Genomic DNA, 15,347 nt, shown 5'->3' on the forward strand with positions numbered 1-15,347 from the left:
TGATGGTAAAATTATATATATTTCTTTTGCTAGGATTTTTCGATATTTTAAGAATATTGAATTTAATTTGGTTAAGGACTTTGTTTCCTCATAAATGCTTTTTTAGAGGTAGATAATTAAGATAAGAGAAATGCTAAACATCCCAAATTTCTGTTCTAAAAGTTGGTTCTTAAATGATGTATCACCATCTCTTAAGTTAGTGACACATTTCCGAAAATAATAAATCTCATGAGATGGCCAACCAACTTATCTTGAATCAACAAATGATGATAGCACATCATTTGGGAAGAAAATTTGAGATGTGTAGCACTTCTCTTAAGATAATAATATACGTACATTAAGTCAATGACATGCGTTTTTTTTTTACAATACAATTCATTCACAGCTTGTTTGAATGTACCTTGAAACTTAATATTAAAGATACGACAGAAATTTCCTCCGAACCAGTTTGGAGGAAATATTCTCCAAATTGGTTTAGAGGAGATATCTTCCAACCCATGTAAAATAGTGCCAAGTGTCTATAAACATTTAAAATATACATTAAATTTTTAACTTCATTAACATTCCCTTCAAAGGCTTTTCAAATGAAATGAAGGACTTAGATTGAGTCATATCAATCTTTAATGGAAATTAAAAAAAGTAAAGGAGTATCAAAATCACCATTTAAGGTGGTTGGTCAGCTTGTTAAGGAGTGGCCGATTAGTACTGTTCCAGCCACTCTCACGAAGGTGGCCAATCACGGCAGAATTACATTTTAAAATTAAAATTTTACTCTCCAAATTTTTTATTTTTTAGTTTTGTCCTCCAACTCTAAATGCTAGTTCCGCCCCTGAGGAGGTAGCCACATGATGTAGGACAATATTTATCTATATTTTTGGTAAAAATGAAAAATAATATTAGAGCAACGTCTTTTTATCAGAATTTTACCTGTTTTCAGGCACTGGAAGTATAGAATGAAAGATTTTTTCATGATCACCGCTGATTGGAGAAATGATAAAAATCATTTTCTCAACCATTTTTTAACCATCTCCGGATAGTGAATTGGTGAATTTATCATTGAAATTCTGTGGGACTTACATGAGTCCACAAATTCAATGGTGGATCCATTAGATTTACAAAAAAAGATATATGGTTGAGATACTGATATGTAGCATGTCAACCATAGTCAATTTTATTGATTCTCTATTTTAGGTTAGGATTTTACCAGTTATTTTATTTTTCCATCTTTAGTTTGGTTTATTTACTTTCAAGATTTAAGATTTTGTAATATTTTCCTTCTTAAGTGATTTAGTTGCTTATTAGGTTTTAGTATCTGCAATTAGAATATTATTAATTAGTAATAGTTGCGGAATTATATTTATTTAGATTTTCTTTTTTTAAGTTTTGTATTTTCCATTTATAGAGAGCTTATTGTATATCAATTTACAACTCTTATAATGAATATTTGAAAAAATACATGTGTATTTTTGTCTTGTAAGCCATGTGTAGCTTGTGTTCTTTATAGAATCAAAGATGCAAATCTTCTCTCTTTTTATTTTTATTTTTGTTATTTTTTTATTTTTTTTATTTACGAGGGCTCGGATCCTAACAAACGTGCCTTGGAATTGCAGTCCTTTCCTCTATTCCTACACATAGGGCTGGCAAAACAAATATCTAACATGACCCGTTTAACTTATGCATTTTTTTTTTTTATAATAAGATTCATCTAAGCGTCATAATTTCATAAATAATAGTTACATGCATTGATGCATAGGATAAACAAGTACCTCTTTATTTGGCATGTACCTATTTTGCCAGCCCTACCTATACAAACTAATATCACATATTCCTTTTATTTTCCTTTTATTCTTGCTTCAAAGATAATGAGACTTTTAAAATCAACATTAAATTTGAATAAATTCGATAATTACTAATAAAAGTCCTAAGTATATATCAACGTAATCTTTAAAGATTATTTCTTCTATACGTTAACTTTTGAAATTTGAATAGTAAAAGTACTTTCCAAGCACCGATTTAGTATGTGAAGGCCCAGCATAATCCTTTGGACGCACCCCCACAAAGCCAATCAATCAATCAGCTCTACAGCCATCTCTTTCTTGGTAAACGCTTGTCCATCCACGTGTAAACGCATGCATGTGATCTTATTAATTAGGTAGTTAGTTATTATCGTCTTATCCAAATTAAACTTCCTAGATAGTGTTAATGACGTACTCATTTACTTCTCTTTTAACCGTTAGAGGTGTGCTGGAATTCTTTAATCTTAATTAGTGTTTTGAATTTTTAGTAATTGTTTTTTTTAGCGGAAGACTTTTATCTCCTTGGCAAGCTTGGGTATATATTATCTCATCTGCGCGCAGAACGTTGGTTGAGAGATAACAATCTGCTTTGCATGAACAATGGTGGAGGGGGGTGTCATATCTGCAGACAAGACAGAGTTTCTTGAATGTTTTCGGATCACATGGAAAACACCATACATTTTGCGTCTTGCTGCCACGGCTGGCATTGGTGGTCTCCTCTTCGGCTATGACACCGGTATTTTCTTTTTCTTTTATTTTATATGGTAGAATAATAATCAAGTAAGTTTGTTTAATTAAGATTGTCTTAAACGTACGAAAATCATTTGAATAAATTGGTGTCGTGTTTTGAAATCAATCAAACAGGTGTGATTTCGGGAGCATTGCTATACATCCGTGAAGACTTTGATTCCGTTGACCGGAAAACATGGTTCCAGGAGTTGATAGTGAGTATGGCGGTTGGAGCAGCCATTATAGGTGCAGCCATTGGGGCATGGATGAACGACGCTCTCGGGAGAAAAAAGTCAATTTTAACGGCAGACGCTCTGTTTTTCGTGGGTGCGATTGTGATGGCTGCTGCTCCGGCTCCTTGGATGATTGTTCTTGGAAGGATCTTCGTTGGCCTGGGAGTTGGAATGGCTTCAATGACGGCGCCGCTATATATTTCTGAAGCCTCTCCGGCTAGAATCAGGGGCGCACTTGTCAGCATGAATGGTATCCTAATCACATTTGGACAATTCTTATCCTACCTTGTCAATCTCGGCTTTACTCAGGTATTATTATTTTATATACATCATTTAATTTCTAGCTTTAATATGTTTTTTTTTAAAAAAAAAAATTTTAAAAGTATTTTGATGTGATATAAAGGTAAACGGAACTTGGCGATACATGCTTGGAGTGGCAGCAATCCCGCCTTTTATTCAATTTATCCTCATGTTGTCACTTCCGGAGTCCCCGAGATGGCTGTACCGAATGGTGAGCATCTGATTTGACTTGAATACTGTTTTCGGACAAAGGTTTTAGACATTGTGTTATCAAATTGCTAACAATTCGGGTGAGCCAGAGAGCTAATAATATAAAATCCACTTTCAGCCTCTCATATTTACTGCTTTGAATTTCTAGCAATTTAGATAGCAAACTGCAGAAGATATGTATTCATGAGATGATGAATTTGAAGTTTTTTCTTTCATTTACCAGAACAAGAGAGAAGAGGCAATGAGAATTTTGCAAAGAATCTACTCTGCCGAAGACGTTGAAACAGAGATGAAACTATTGGAGGCATCTGTTGAAGCAGAAAAGAATGATGAGGCGGATATAGGGAACGACATCATCACCAAGTGTAGGAACGCTATGAAGAATGTGGTAGTGAGAAGGGCTCTTTATGCCGGCATTACTGTCCAAGTTGTGCAGCAATTTGTTGGCATAAACACCGTCATGTATTACAGCCCGACTATCATGCAACTCGCCGGATTTGCCTCCAAGGTGGTGGCTTTGGGCCTCTCTCTCGTTACATCTGGTCTGAATTGCGTAGGTTCTGTAGTCGCCATGTGTTTTGTCGACAGATTTGGGAGAAGAAAAATGATGCTTGTTTCTTTGGTTTCCATCATCATTGGCCTCGTCGCTCTCTCCATGGTGTTTTTAGCCTCATCTAGGAATGCGCCGCGTATTAGCGACTTTGATTCCAACCACCTCGTACTCAACGGCACTTGCTCTGCTTACATATCAGCCCCCAACCCATCATCTTGGAACTGCATGACCTGCCTCAAGCAGGATTGTGGCTACTGCGCTAGCGCAGGCAACCATGTAAGTTCGTTTAATTAATATTCTAACACCAACTATCGACCTCTGCTCGAGAGCCATTTCTTTTGTGGCCTCGGGTTAGGATTTGCGATTTTAAAATGTGCGATATTTTGAAAACTATGTTAAAGTGGGTTTGCTTGTGATACATTTTTTAAAAGCACACTCCCAAAAGCAATTTGAGATCAAAACTTTAACATCACTAGCTAGCAATTGGCTTGGCCTAATTTATACATTTTCCACCTTCATTTGTTTATCTGTTTTTCTGTGATCAGTTTCAACCTGGGGCTTGCTTAGCTAGTGATAAGGAAGTTGGAAATGTATGTAAAAGAAACAATCGTGTGTGGTACGACAAGGGTTGTCCTAGTAAACTGGGAGTGTTGGCTGTCGTGCTTCTCGGATTGTACATAATAGTTTATGCTCCGGGCATGGGGACGGTGCCGTGGATCGTTAATGCAGAGATCTATCCGCTCAAATACAGAGGCTTTGGGGGAGGCGTGGCAGCCATGGCCAACTGGTCTTCCAATCTAATTGTGAGCATGACCTTCTTGTCTTTGACAGAGGCTTTGGGTTCCTGGGCCACCTTCCTTTTCTATGCTGCCTTCTCCTTCGTTGGCCTTATTGCTATCTTTATGTTGGTGCCTGAAACGAAAAGTATGCCGCTTGAGCAGATTGAGAACACCCTTCGCAAAGGGTTCAAGCCGTTTGGTAGGAGGAGAGAGCAGACCAATAATGATGGGGAAGCTGCTTGACAAGACAAATTAAACAAGTCAGAACTGTAAATCTAACTACATTTGCTGTCTCTAGACTTCTGCTTTTGATAAGTGTCTCTTCGTTGGATTTGTCAATGAAAGTTTTTGTCTTTATATCTATTCAAAAATCTGTTGATCAACAATCTGCAAAGTGGTAATTAGATACGTGCTTCATGTTTCGTTGGGCTTTCCGTAATGATTATGTTGTTTGCACATTAAGAATGCCTATTACATATGGTCAAATAAGCAAGTAGTTAATGGATTAGAATCTCTCACAATCTCTTGCCCCAAGTGCAGGGGATTGTGAGAGGCCCTCAAATAGGGCCTATTTGCCCGAACAATGCAGGCCCCATCGAGAGCCTCGCACAATCCTCTACCCGATTGTAGGGGATAGGAGAATTTCATGGAGTCTCCAATAGTAAGAAATCCATTTTTCAGAAAATGGATTTGAGAAAATAGATTACCAATAACAATATTCATTTTTGGGAGTTCTTTATTTGATAAAAAAATTTTGGGGGGTAGACTCTGCCATAGAAAGTAATTTGAGAGCACAAGCAAGAACTAGGTGTGATCGAGTTCCATTCAAATGGATAAGAGTCAAAACAACCACATATTTAGGTGTGACCGAGTCCCATTCACATATTCATGTAATCTATGACTCAGATCAAATTTGTATCCAATGCCCTCATTATTATCCATTTAAAGCTTGCACTTTTGTTTCAATGGAACAAATAAAGCAATTTTATGTGAATGGGACTGTTGTTAGGAGTATTACAGCTTTTACTATTATAAGTAACAGTTCACATGACACTTACCACACCAGTCACTAATTAAAATTACGTGTCAAATAATTAAATTTACGTGTTAAATTTTGTTGTTTAGTCTTTTTACCGTGATGTATCATGTAATACTCATACGAATTATGTGAGTTTGTAAGAGAGTTATAGTAAAAGTTATAATGCTTCAATAAAGCAATTGATGTGTACTGGCTTGCATTAAGGGTGTTTTAACAAATAAAGCAAATGGGTATCAAGTGATGATGATCAATAAAAGTAATTCCTTTTGATATTAGGGTTTTGATTCTTTGAATCCTTTTTTTCCGATCAAGCGACAGAGTGTTAACAAAAGGTGGTGCAGAAGGATAAAATTGTCTTGTATCATGTAGCAGGCACATGCTCATACTTCATCTACACTCATGGCATTTTAAATTTCTAGCATGGGAATTGCTTTCCCACGGCCAGAAAGGGCAGGGAGAGTGGGGACCCCAAGACCATGTTCCCAACCATTATGGCCTTTAGCGTCCCCTTAAAACAATTACAGCAAATATGGGTCATCTCGGCATATGCATCAAAGAGATAAGGAAAGTAAGGATGGCAATTCGTGTTTATATGTCGGATTTAAATTGTGTCGTCTTATAAGTATAAGACTATAAAGGTCAAATCGAACCCTACCAATTTAATTAAATAAATCATACCTCTCAACGTTAACTTACTAATTTTGTGTTGGTTTGCCGATCATGTAAAAAATAGTGAACCGTAAGGAAAAGACACTCCCTCTATAACTAGTAATTTTCACTTTGCACCCTACCAATTCCAAACAATATGATCTCCATGGAGTAAACTGTTAAAATGGTATGATGAAGCAAGAGTAGCTGCAGTGGATAATGATTTATAACAGAAGAATGAAGCTTATACCTGCTAAGAAAAAATTTGCAAGGGAGATGAATCACTATGTTGTAAATTATTTTTCTGGGACCCAAATGACAATCCCATCAGAGTATTGCACTTAAATCAACCAGACATTACGTACAATCTACCAAAAACCAAAACCCCAGAAAAAGGGTTATATAAGCAAAACAACATGCCTGACAAGAACCAGCAACTTTGCCAGATATTACAAAAAAAAAAAAAAAAAAACGAGGAAGAAAAAGTCTTGCTTGTTTCTGTTGTATTGCTATGTCACCAGAGATGCAAGATACAACAAATCTCTGTATACCCAGCAATCCGATTATACATTTCAATCAAATTCCAGGGAAGAAACCTATATTTAACTCAAGCTCAGACCTTATAAGAAATCCCTTGTAACTGCTCTCTACGACGTGTTCTTCAAAACAGGTAAACCAATTAGCTCTAATCATATTTTCATATACCGAAGTATCTCAACGATGAAAATGTACGAAGATTCACAGTACTTCACCTTCTTCACCAATTATACTCCACCTACAATAATTTTTGGACATCCAAATCATAATCTCCCTATGCAGCAATTCCTGAAGCAAAATATGATTGAAAGCATGTAAATACAATAGAGAAGCATTGCATGGCATAGCATAAATAATCTGTTCAAGATCAAAATAATAAGTACTTGATAAAAATGTTGTAGAAGGTAAGGAAAGCTTGACAGTCAGTGAACATAGAATGCAGTCAACGCCAATTTATTAGATGGCAATGTGACATTGATGGCTGAGAGAGTAAAATATATATTTTCCATTAGTAGAGCAAATTTCATGTGAAGTAAATGCTGTACACTCACGATTAAACAACCAGCAAGCAAATGGTTGAACTATATTTAGAATCCAATTGATTGGGTAGTAAATAGTTGTCGTAGCATAATGCTCAAATCAAATGGCCTACTTCTATATGTCCAATTGAAGATAAAGAATGGTCCCAAATCTGGTAGTTGAATCAACAGGATTATACAATTGGCCAAAATGTTCGAAATAAATAAAATAGTGCTCGTGTGCATGACACTGCTAGAAGCCATGACTCATGCAAGGAGGAGACAAGTATCATTTATATTGTGCCAAGGAACTGTGCCAGGGAAAACTGGATAAAGAACAGAAGATTTAACAGTGAGACAGAGGAGGGGAGGAAGAAGTATTAATATTCAAATGAAAAAAAATAAAAAAAAATAAAATAGTTACCTCTATTTGATTGTCTATTGGTAACACTGTAAACACCACCATAACCACCAGAGTTCTTACTTAAAACATCTGAAGCTGCATTTCCAAGCCCAAGACCAAATGAACCAGACCCCTCTAGCTCTGAAGGTGATGATCGCCAAGTTTGGTCCCCATAAAACAAACCACCTTCATAAAGTTCTTCATAAGACCCACTGTAACCACCATTTGATGCATATGATGAGGTTGGTGCAACACCAGTTCCACTGTTTCTTCCATACCCTACTGCTCCTGAACCAAAACTGACTTCTCCACTGGCATAACCAAGATTGCCACTACCGTAGGTAGAACCAGCACCTCCGCCTTGACCCGAGTTAGGAGAGGAACTCCAGAGTGCTTCAATATTGGCAAAAGAACCTATTCCTGAATTTCCACTTCTAGAGCCCAGTAAAGCGCTAGGGTTTGAGGAGTTAGTAGAGTAATTAAGACTCTCATTGCCCCACAGATTACGGCTCGCTGAACTTAAGATTGAACCATTTCCTCCATTACCACCACCATAGCTGATGTGGTTAACATTCCTATTTGAATTTCCAGTGTATAAAGCGTTCAATCCCCGTCCAAAGCCAAGGTCAGAATTAAGGTTTGCATTTCCCCCATAGCTTGGACTCAATCCAGGCTCAATATTCAGTCCTGTCCCATATCCAGGACTGAATGGAGGAAATCCACTACGACCAACAGTAACTGGACTAAATCTACCCTCCAATCTATGTCCGTACGCCCCAACTGAGCTTGGGTTATATCCCGGAGTGTAACCATTAAGGAAGCTGCTAACTCTACTCAGACCATAGTTATACCCACCCAATTGGCCCCGACTTGGCCCTGGAGATAATTCTTTGGGGACAGCTCGTTTAACTTCAACCATTTTACCATTGAGTTCATGAAAGGTTTTGTACAACACTTTCTCTACTGCTTCCTCTGAATCATAGGTAATGAACCCAAATCCTCTTGGCCTTTGTGTATTGTGGTCATACATCACCACCACATCTGTAATTGTCCCAAACTGATCGAAGTACTTCTTAAAATCGCTCTCTGTGACTGTGGATGCTAAGCCTCCTACAAATATCTTCTTAGTGCGGGCAGGACCTGGAGAACCATGAATGCTGCTATTGTTTCTGTTAAGAATGTTCTGATCATCTCTAGGAACAGCTTTTTTCGCTTCAACCTGAGAATGGAAAGCTAGAGGATGAAAAAATGAACTCAATAAATTTTTTCCTTTGCAATACAAATAAGAGTGCCTGAAATGTAGAAATAATAAACTCTAATTCAAACAGGCACAATTAGAGTATGATTGGAAAAGAATTTGGGGTCTGCAAATGCCATCAATTGTATCAAGAATCTAAATATTCAATCATCTTGATCTTCATTACTTTTTTCTTGTGGTTATTATTGTGATTTTGCCTAACTAGAGATGCTTTTACTGTATGAAGATTAGGCTTTGGCTCGTAGGAGTAACAGAGAAAGTATATTGACAAAAAAACTACTTTCTAAATGTATTTTTTTTATCTCATATTACTTAAGCCCATCCTCCTAAGGTTCCAAATTATGATTCAGTAACTCCACATAGTATCTACTGAGCCTTGAATGAGCAAGTGACAATGAAGCATACACATCCGCAAGCAAGATTGAACTGTCGCCACCCAAATTAAACTGTCAAAGGACTAGTTAGACCAAACTTCTATAGTATTTTTTCTTAATAACAAGTACTTATACCAGACAATCTCCCTGGTGTAATTTTGTTTAAGACTCCCACAGTCCTCTCTCAATTTACCAACAGATTTAATCTTCATGCAAATGTCCTTATTATTGGCACCATGCTATAACTGTTCTCTGAATGCGCCCTCCAAACAAATTGACTCTCCATGGAATCCGTCTTAATATCTCTTGGCACCAATCATTTCTGTCTAAAGGCTTCTTTCTAGCATTACTATTCTGGTAATCTTCTTTCTAGAATTCATTGTAAGACTGACTGTACAATTTCCCAAAGGTTCCCAAAGTTGCCAAAAAGGCACTTGATGGTGACAACACTTTGATTGTCTTGGCTTTCACAGGAATTCCTAAAATCATATTTTGAGGAATTCAATAGTGATATAAAGCCAATTAAACCCAACATCTACAGTGAATGAGGCTCGAAAAGAAAAAGAAAAACATACATTACATTTTTAATCTTCTCAATCAATAGAGTATATGTGAAGAAGTTGTTTCTAAAATTCTGCTTAAAAAAAATATTGAATCATGATGCACATAAGAGAATTGGGATACACTTTTAAATTCTCCAATTGTGAAGATAAGAGCCACCAACATCTGCAATGGAACTCATAATATCAGGAGAAAACCGATATAACATTAAATTATACATAAACTGTGAATTCAAACGTACAAACTTACAGTTCTACCATCTATCACATGCTTTTCCATAACAACTCTTTCTGCAACAGCAGGGTCTGCAAAAACAACAAAACCAAAACCACGGGCACGGCCCGTGGCCCGATCCTTCATTATCACAGCTTCCACTACTACTCCAAAAGACTGGAAATACTCTCTAAGACGGTCTTCATTTGTGTCCCAAGATATCCCACCAATGAAAAGTTTGCCAGGCTCCATTTCCATCCTGCACATCCATTTCCCACAAGCCCATCAATCAAATTCCCAACACTCAAAAACAAAACGAATCAATATGAGGATATTCACTTAAAAAAAATCAATTTTTTCATCAGCATCAGCCAAACTAAATTCAACCAATAAATGGATGAGATAGAAGAACACGCACCGGATCTAATCCGCAACGCATAATTTACCGAAAACCAAGTAAAACACAATCCAATAGTCGCTTTCCAAGGAATACAGAAATCAATGTAACATCGAAAAAAAAAAAAAAAAACATGTAACAAACAGCATAGTGCGGATTAAACGAGAAAAGCTGTACCTCATCACAGAATTCACAGACACTTGGATGCTCTTATTGTTAGATAAGAAATGGGTGTTGTTGGATTGAATCCAGGAACGTCAGAGCATCCACCGATCGACCCGCAATCCGGGATTCCTTAAAACCAAAGCAAATAGGAGATAAATTTAACATTGAAGGAGCGAAAGATCCAAAACCCAGAATTTATATTTGGAAAAAAGAAATTGAAAAGCAAAGCATTTTGCAGAGAAAATATTACCACCAAAAGAAGACAAGCCAGATGGAACGTTTGAGAGAATCTAAGATCTGAGAGGAGGCATAATAAGAAGAAGAGGGCGAGAGGCCCTCCTTTTTCTTTTCTTCTTTTCCTCTCTCTCTTTATTTGTTCTTTCAATTATGGTCGATTCAAATTAGATTATATATATGTGTAATGAACCAAAGCTATGCGTCTCAGACAGACAGGAAGAGATATGTATGAGAAAAGGAATTTGCATCTCACATGGGCATATCATAGATATTATATATTTATATATACATATATATAGGAGAGAGAGAGAGAGAGAGAGAGAGCGAGAGGTTTGGCTATCTATCCTCTCGTTGTAAGAAAGTTTACAAGGCAGAGACGATGGGAATAGAAGACGGTGACTTCCCCAAGTTCACGTTTTGATTTCGAAATATATAAAAAATGTTGCCGTTTTTGTCTATTGTTTCTTGGGGTCTCATTATTGATTATTCTCACATGTACTGCCTCTTATTTTGTGTTTTTTCCACTTATAGCCATTGACTTTCAGGTCCTTTATGATTGGCACCCCCAATTTGGTTTAAGAACCTCAAACATACAACAACAATATACCTTATCAATTCCATTCACTTTTTTCTTTGTTCTTTTTTCTTTTTTCCTTTCTTTCTGAGCTCAATTCCAAGAGCTTGTTAAACCTACAAAATTCCATCAACTACATCGTTTATGTGTTTAAAAAATTAGAAAAAATTACCACCAAAAAAAAAAAAAAAAGTATTGTTGAAAAACTCTTAATAAGTTCATGGAATTGATCATATGAAATTTTTTCCAACTTAATTATGGATTTTTTTTCTATTCTCGTTCACAAACCAAACATGATTGAAGCTTGCTAAAATCATTTATAAAATCTAATTTTACTTAGTAAGAAATTAATAAAATCATTTATAAAATCTAATTTTACTTAGTAAAAAATTAATGTGAGACTTAACATGCATGGGCTTATTTTATAATTTGTCCGATTTATGTATACTATTCATCTTTTCAGTGTGAGATTTGGGTGTTGCATTTATCTTTATAGCACATAATTCTTGTTCTTAAAAAGTAACTCAATCGGCTGGAGAACATATCTCATGAAGCAAAAATCATTAGTTCAAATCTTTCTCATCCCTTTCCCTCTCCTTGTACGGACTATGAACATGTTCACCCAAAAAAAAAAAAAAAAAAGAACACGTGATTCTTACTTATATTTCTAAAAATGCATGTGAGAATCCAAGGGTAGAAGAAGCCCCCAAGCCCCATGTTTTTTCAAAATTTTTTAAAATACCCTTATAATTTTTATTTTTATTTTCTAAATTAGAATTTACCCCCACCCCCAATTTTTTTTTTTTTTTTTTACCCTCCACCAAACTCTAAATACTAGTTTCGCCCCATGAGAATCGTATACTTTGTTAATCATCTCCAACCTAATTTGAAGGTGAACTTTATTTATTTATTATTATTATTATTATGCTTTTTATAGTGGACTTCTAGTAATTATCTTCTAAATCCATCCATACCCTGATTGCTTGATGTGGAGGAAAGGGATGGACCCTTCTTCCAAGCAAGTCAAGATTTGTTGAATGAATTTATCTACTAAATAGTGCATTTTTAGAGAGTTTTTTTTTTTTTTTTTTTTTTGAAATTGATATAATTGGAAAATCACATGAATATGGGGGATTGCCAATTGCTTGAATAGATAAGATACTTATTTCTAAAATGCCTCTCTATATAACTTTTATATATATATATAAAAAAAAATAAAAACCCATCAAAAAGTGGAAGATGTGTGATAGACAGAAGGGATTGCTTGTGCACCCACACATCCAAAGAATACAACAGGTAGATGCATCATCATACATCTGGTGCAAGCTGCACATGCATGACGTTATATCCATTACCAATGCCTCTTCATTTTTTTATTCAAATAATAGTTGGCCAATAAATAATATCACGCCCCCTCTCAATTCTCAATCTTATACAATTATTATCCCACCATGATATTATCCTCTCCAATTCATGTGATTAATTTATATATATATATATATATATATATTTGAAAATTACTTGTTCTGAAGACAAATGTTTCTAATTCTAGAGTCGAAAAATAAAAGTTACCTATGCATTGGATTGTCTGCCTAGAGCAAATCTGTTATTACAACTAAAGATTAATCATGGGTTAGCAGATGTTTGGCGTCATAGTAGAACTTCAATATAAGATATGTTTGTTATTACCCTTTATGATGTGTAATCTTTTAACTTCGACTTTGATCTTAATTGTAAGAGCTTTTGTGCTCTTCACTTTTCTATGAATGAGATCTGATTGATTTTTCAAAAAAAAAAAAAAAAAAAGTTTGTTTGATAAACTGGATTTTCTGACCCAATTTTGAGAAATGTTTGTTAAAAAAAAGTTGGATTAATTTGGAAAAAATATTTGTTTGGGAAAATAGATTAGTGGGAAAATTAGAGAGTATGAGGTGGCAAGCTTTTCTTTTTCTTTAAATGGTGAAGTTAAATTAAAGTTTGTGGTGTCCGTCCACTAGACATTGCCGAAAATTACCACATGATGTTCGATCGATCCAGCTTTTAGATTGAATAAAACAACGAAAGTTGTTGACCTTTCTAACGTACATGCTTAAATAGTTTTTTTTTTTTTTTTTAAACTGCCGATACATATGATTTTTAACACAGACCAATTATTAGGGGCGACAATTTATGTTCGGATGTCAAATTTAAGTTGTCTCGAGACATGGTATAAGACTATATAAATCAAACAAATCACTATTAATTGTGTTAAGCTCGCAACAAATGTGTGAATCGACGTTTGCCAAAGTTGTTTTCTTTTTCAGTCATTGGCCAGCAAGTTTGAGAGATGCAGGCCAGTAGCTGCCAAGAAAGCCTTAAGGCCTATCGCGGGTCACCCACACTCGCTAGCATATATATATATATAGATATATGAAAGCTACTTGGCGTCAAGTTTATCCCATTTGTTAGGTACCCAAAAAAGTTCACCAAGTCATGGCAAAGCAAAAGGTGTTCATGAAATTAATATATGCAAGGACGAGATATACGACACATGAACAATCTCTTTATGAGCACATAAATTGTATTTGAAGAATTTCCTCGTATCCGGTTTAAGGTCCGTTTAAGAGTACGATTTTAATAAGTGTAATTTTAAAAATTGTGTTTTTAAAATCGCTTTTTTTAAAAAAAAATCGCACAAACGTTTGGTAAAACATGTTAAAAAATATTTTTTTTTATCAATTGAGTGTTTGGATAACATTAGCATATAATTGCGGTTTCATGGCCAAATAAGTAAATACTGTCCCAAATATTTTTTTAAGCGAAATCGTGATTTTGATTTAAATTCACACTTTTTCAAATAAGCATCATCTAGTCAACTTATAGAAATCGCGAATTTTTTTACGATTTTAAAATCGCAATCTCAAACACTTCAAAATTGCGATTTGGTTTAAAAATACGGATTATTTCTTTAAAAACGCATTTCCAAACATACCCTTAGAAACAAAGAAAAAAAACAAAATTTGTCCAACTCTTTAATTTCCGTCTTGCCAATTATAAAACAAAATTTTAATCAAATATTACCAATTTCCCATAAGTCTCTTTTTTTTTTTTTTTTTAAATTGAATAAAGATATTAATCAGAATTTGAGTGAAATATATTGCATCACACATATGGGATGATAACTCAAGCTTAATTAATTGCTTGATCTTCATTGACTTGGCATGGGTGGACATGTATAGTGGACAGGCATAAAAGGATGGATGATTGAATCACATGGGCGCAAAATAATGATTTGGGAGGGGTTCACATGTCTCATTGATTCCCATCACCTTTATATTAAAAGTGTATATGTTTTTGTACAAACACCAAAATTGGAAATCCAACGGCTGTACTTATAACAGGAAAGTTGATGATTTAATCTCATATATATATATATATATATATATATATAAAACACTAGATTAACATTTGATCATGTCTCAAATGGTATTAACTAGAAAAGTAAACATTATGAGGTTACCAGGAAATACCCTTTGAGGTATATATATATATATATATAGAGAGAGAGAGAGAGAGAGAGAGAGAGAGAATCATGAGGTCAATGCAAGTGGAACTCATACATGCCGTGTTTCTTTATTGAAATGATATGTGATCATAAATAGTCACATCCTCGTGGAAATTAGGGTTAGCCCTTATTAAAATTTGTCCACTTTTGCGCAAAATGAAGATGATTCATTTTACTCTAAATATTTTTTTTATTGTATTTAACAATGTATGTGGTGATGCCACATAATGTATATAGCGGGACGTCATTTAGAAATTTAAATGAAATGTAATATGGATC

At 35.1% G+C, this 15,347-nt stretch overlaps 2 protein-coding genes across 3 annotated transcripts in view; one reads left to right on the top strand and one right to left on the bottom strand.

Annotated features, from left to right (window-relative positions):
• The window catches only part of LOC132172039 (inositol transporter 4), a 5,238-nt gene extending 310 nt beyond the window's left edge, over nt 1–4,928 (top strand). Inside the window, exons 2-6 of the mRNA XM_059583464.1 lie at nt 2,301–2,532; nt 2,661–3,067; nt 3,162–3,269; nt 3,492–4,097; nt 4,367–4,928. Coding sequence (XP_059439447.1) covers nt 2,397–2,532; nt 2,661–3,067; nt 3,162–3,269; nt 3,492–4,097; nt 4,367–4,843 — 1,734 coding nt within the window. The 5' untranslated portion in view covers nt 2,301–2,396 and the 3' untranslated portion in view covers nt 4,844–4,928. The remainder of the gene's footprint in view (nt 1–2,300; nt 2,533–2,660; nt 3,068–3,161; nt 3,270–3,491; nt 4,098–4,366) is intronic.
• A 1,623-nt stretch (nt 4,929–6,551) lies between these two features.
• LOC132171089 (heterogeneous nuclear ribonucleoprotein 1-like) lies at nt 6,552–11,328 on the bottom strand. 2 transcript variants are annotated; one of them, XM_059582311.1, is made up of 5 exons: nt 10,964–11,328; nt 10,726–10,842; nt 10,188–10,410; nt 7,767–8,964; nt 6,552–7,062 (listed from the first exon to the last, which is right to left on the bottom strand). In XM_059582311.1, the coding sequence occupies exons 2-5, from the start codon at nt 10,728–10,730 to the stop codon at nt 7,052–7,054; spliced, it is 1,437 nt and encodes a 478-aa protein (XP_059438294.1). In that variant the 5' UTR covers nt 10,731–10,842; nt 10,964–11,328; the 3' UTR covers nt 6,552–7,051. The 2 variants fall into 2 exon arrangements, with proteins under 2 accessions (XP_059438294.1, XP_059438293.1); XM_059582310.1 differs by having other exon boundaries at nt 6,552–7,112; nt 10,964–11,327.
• Between the last annotated feature and the right edge of the window lie 4,019 nt (nt 11,329–15,347).

The sequence above is a fragment of the Corylus avellana genome, chromosome ca2, assembly GCF_901000735.1.
Source record: "Corylus avellana chromosome ca2, CavTom2PMs-1.0".
Taxonomy (NCBI): Eukaryota; Viridiplantae; Streptophyta; class Magnoliopsida; order Fagales; family Betulaceae; genus Corylus; species Corylus avellana.

What these genes read in the sequence shown, in the direction of transcription:
- LOC132171089 (XM_059582310.1), bottom strand. An exon ending in ATGTGATAGATGGTAGAACT is followed by an intron (nt 8,965 to 10,187) that starts GTAAGTTTGTAC and finishes TTCCATTCTCAG; the next exon opens with GTTGAAGCGAAAAAAGCTGT.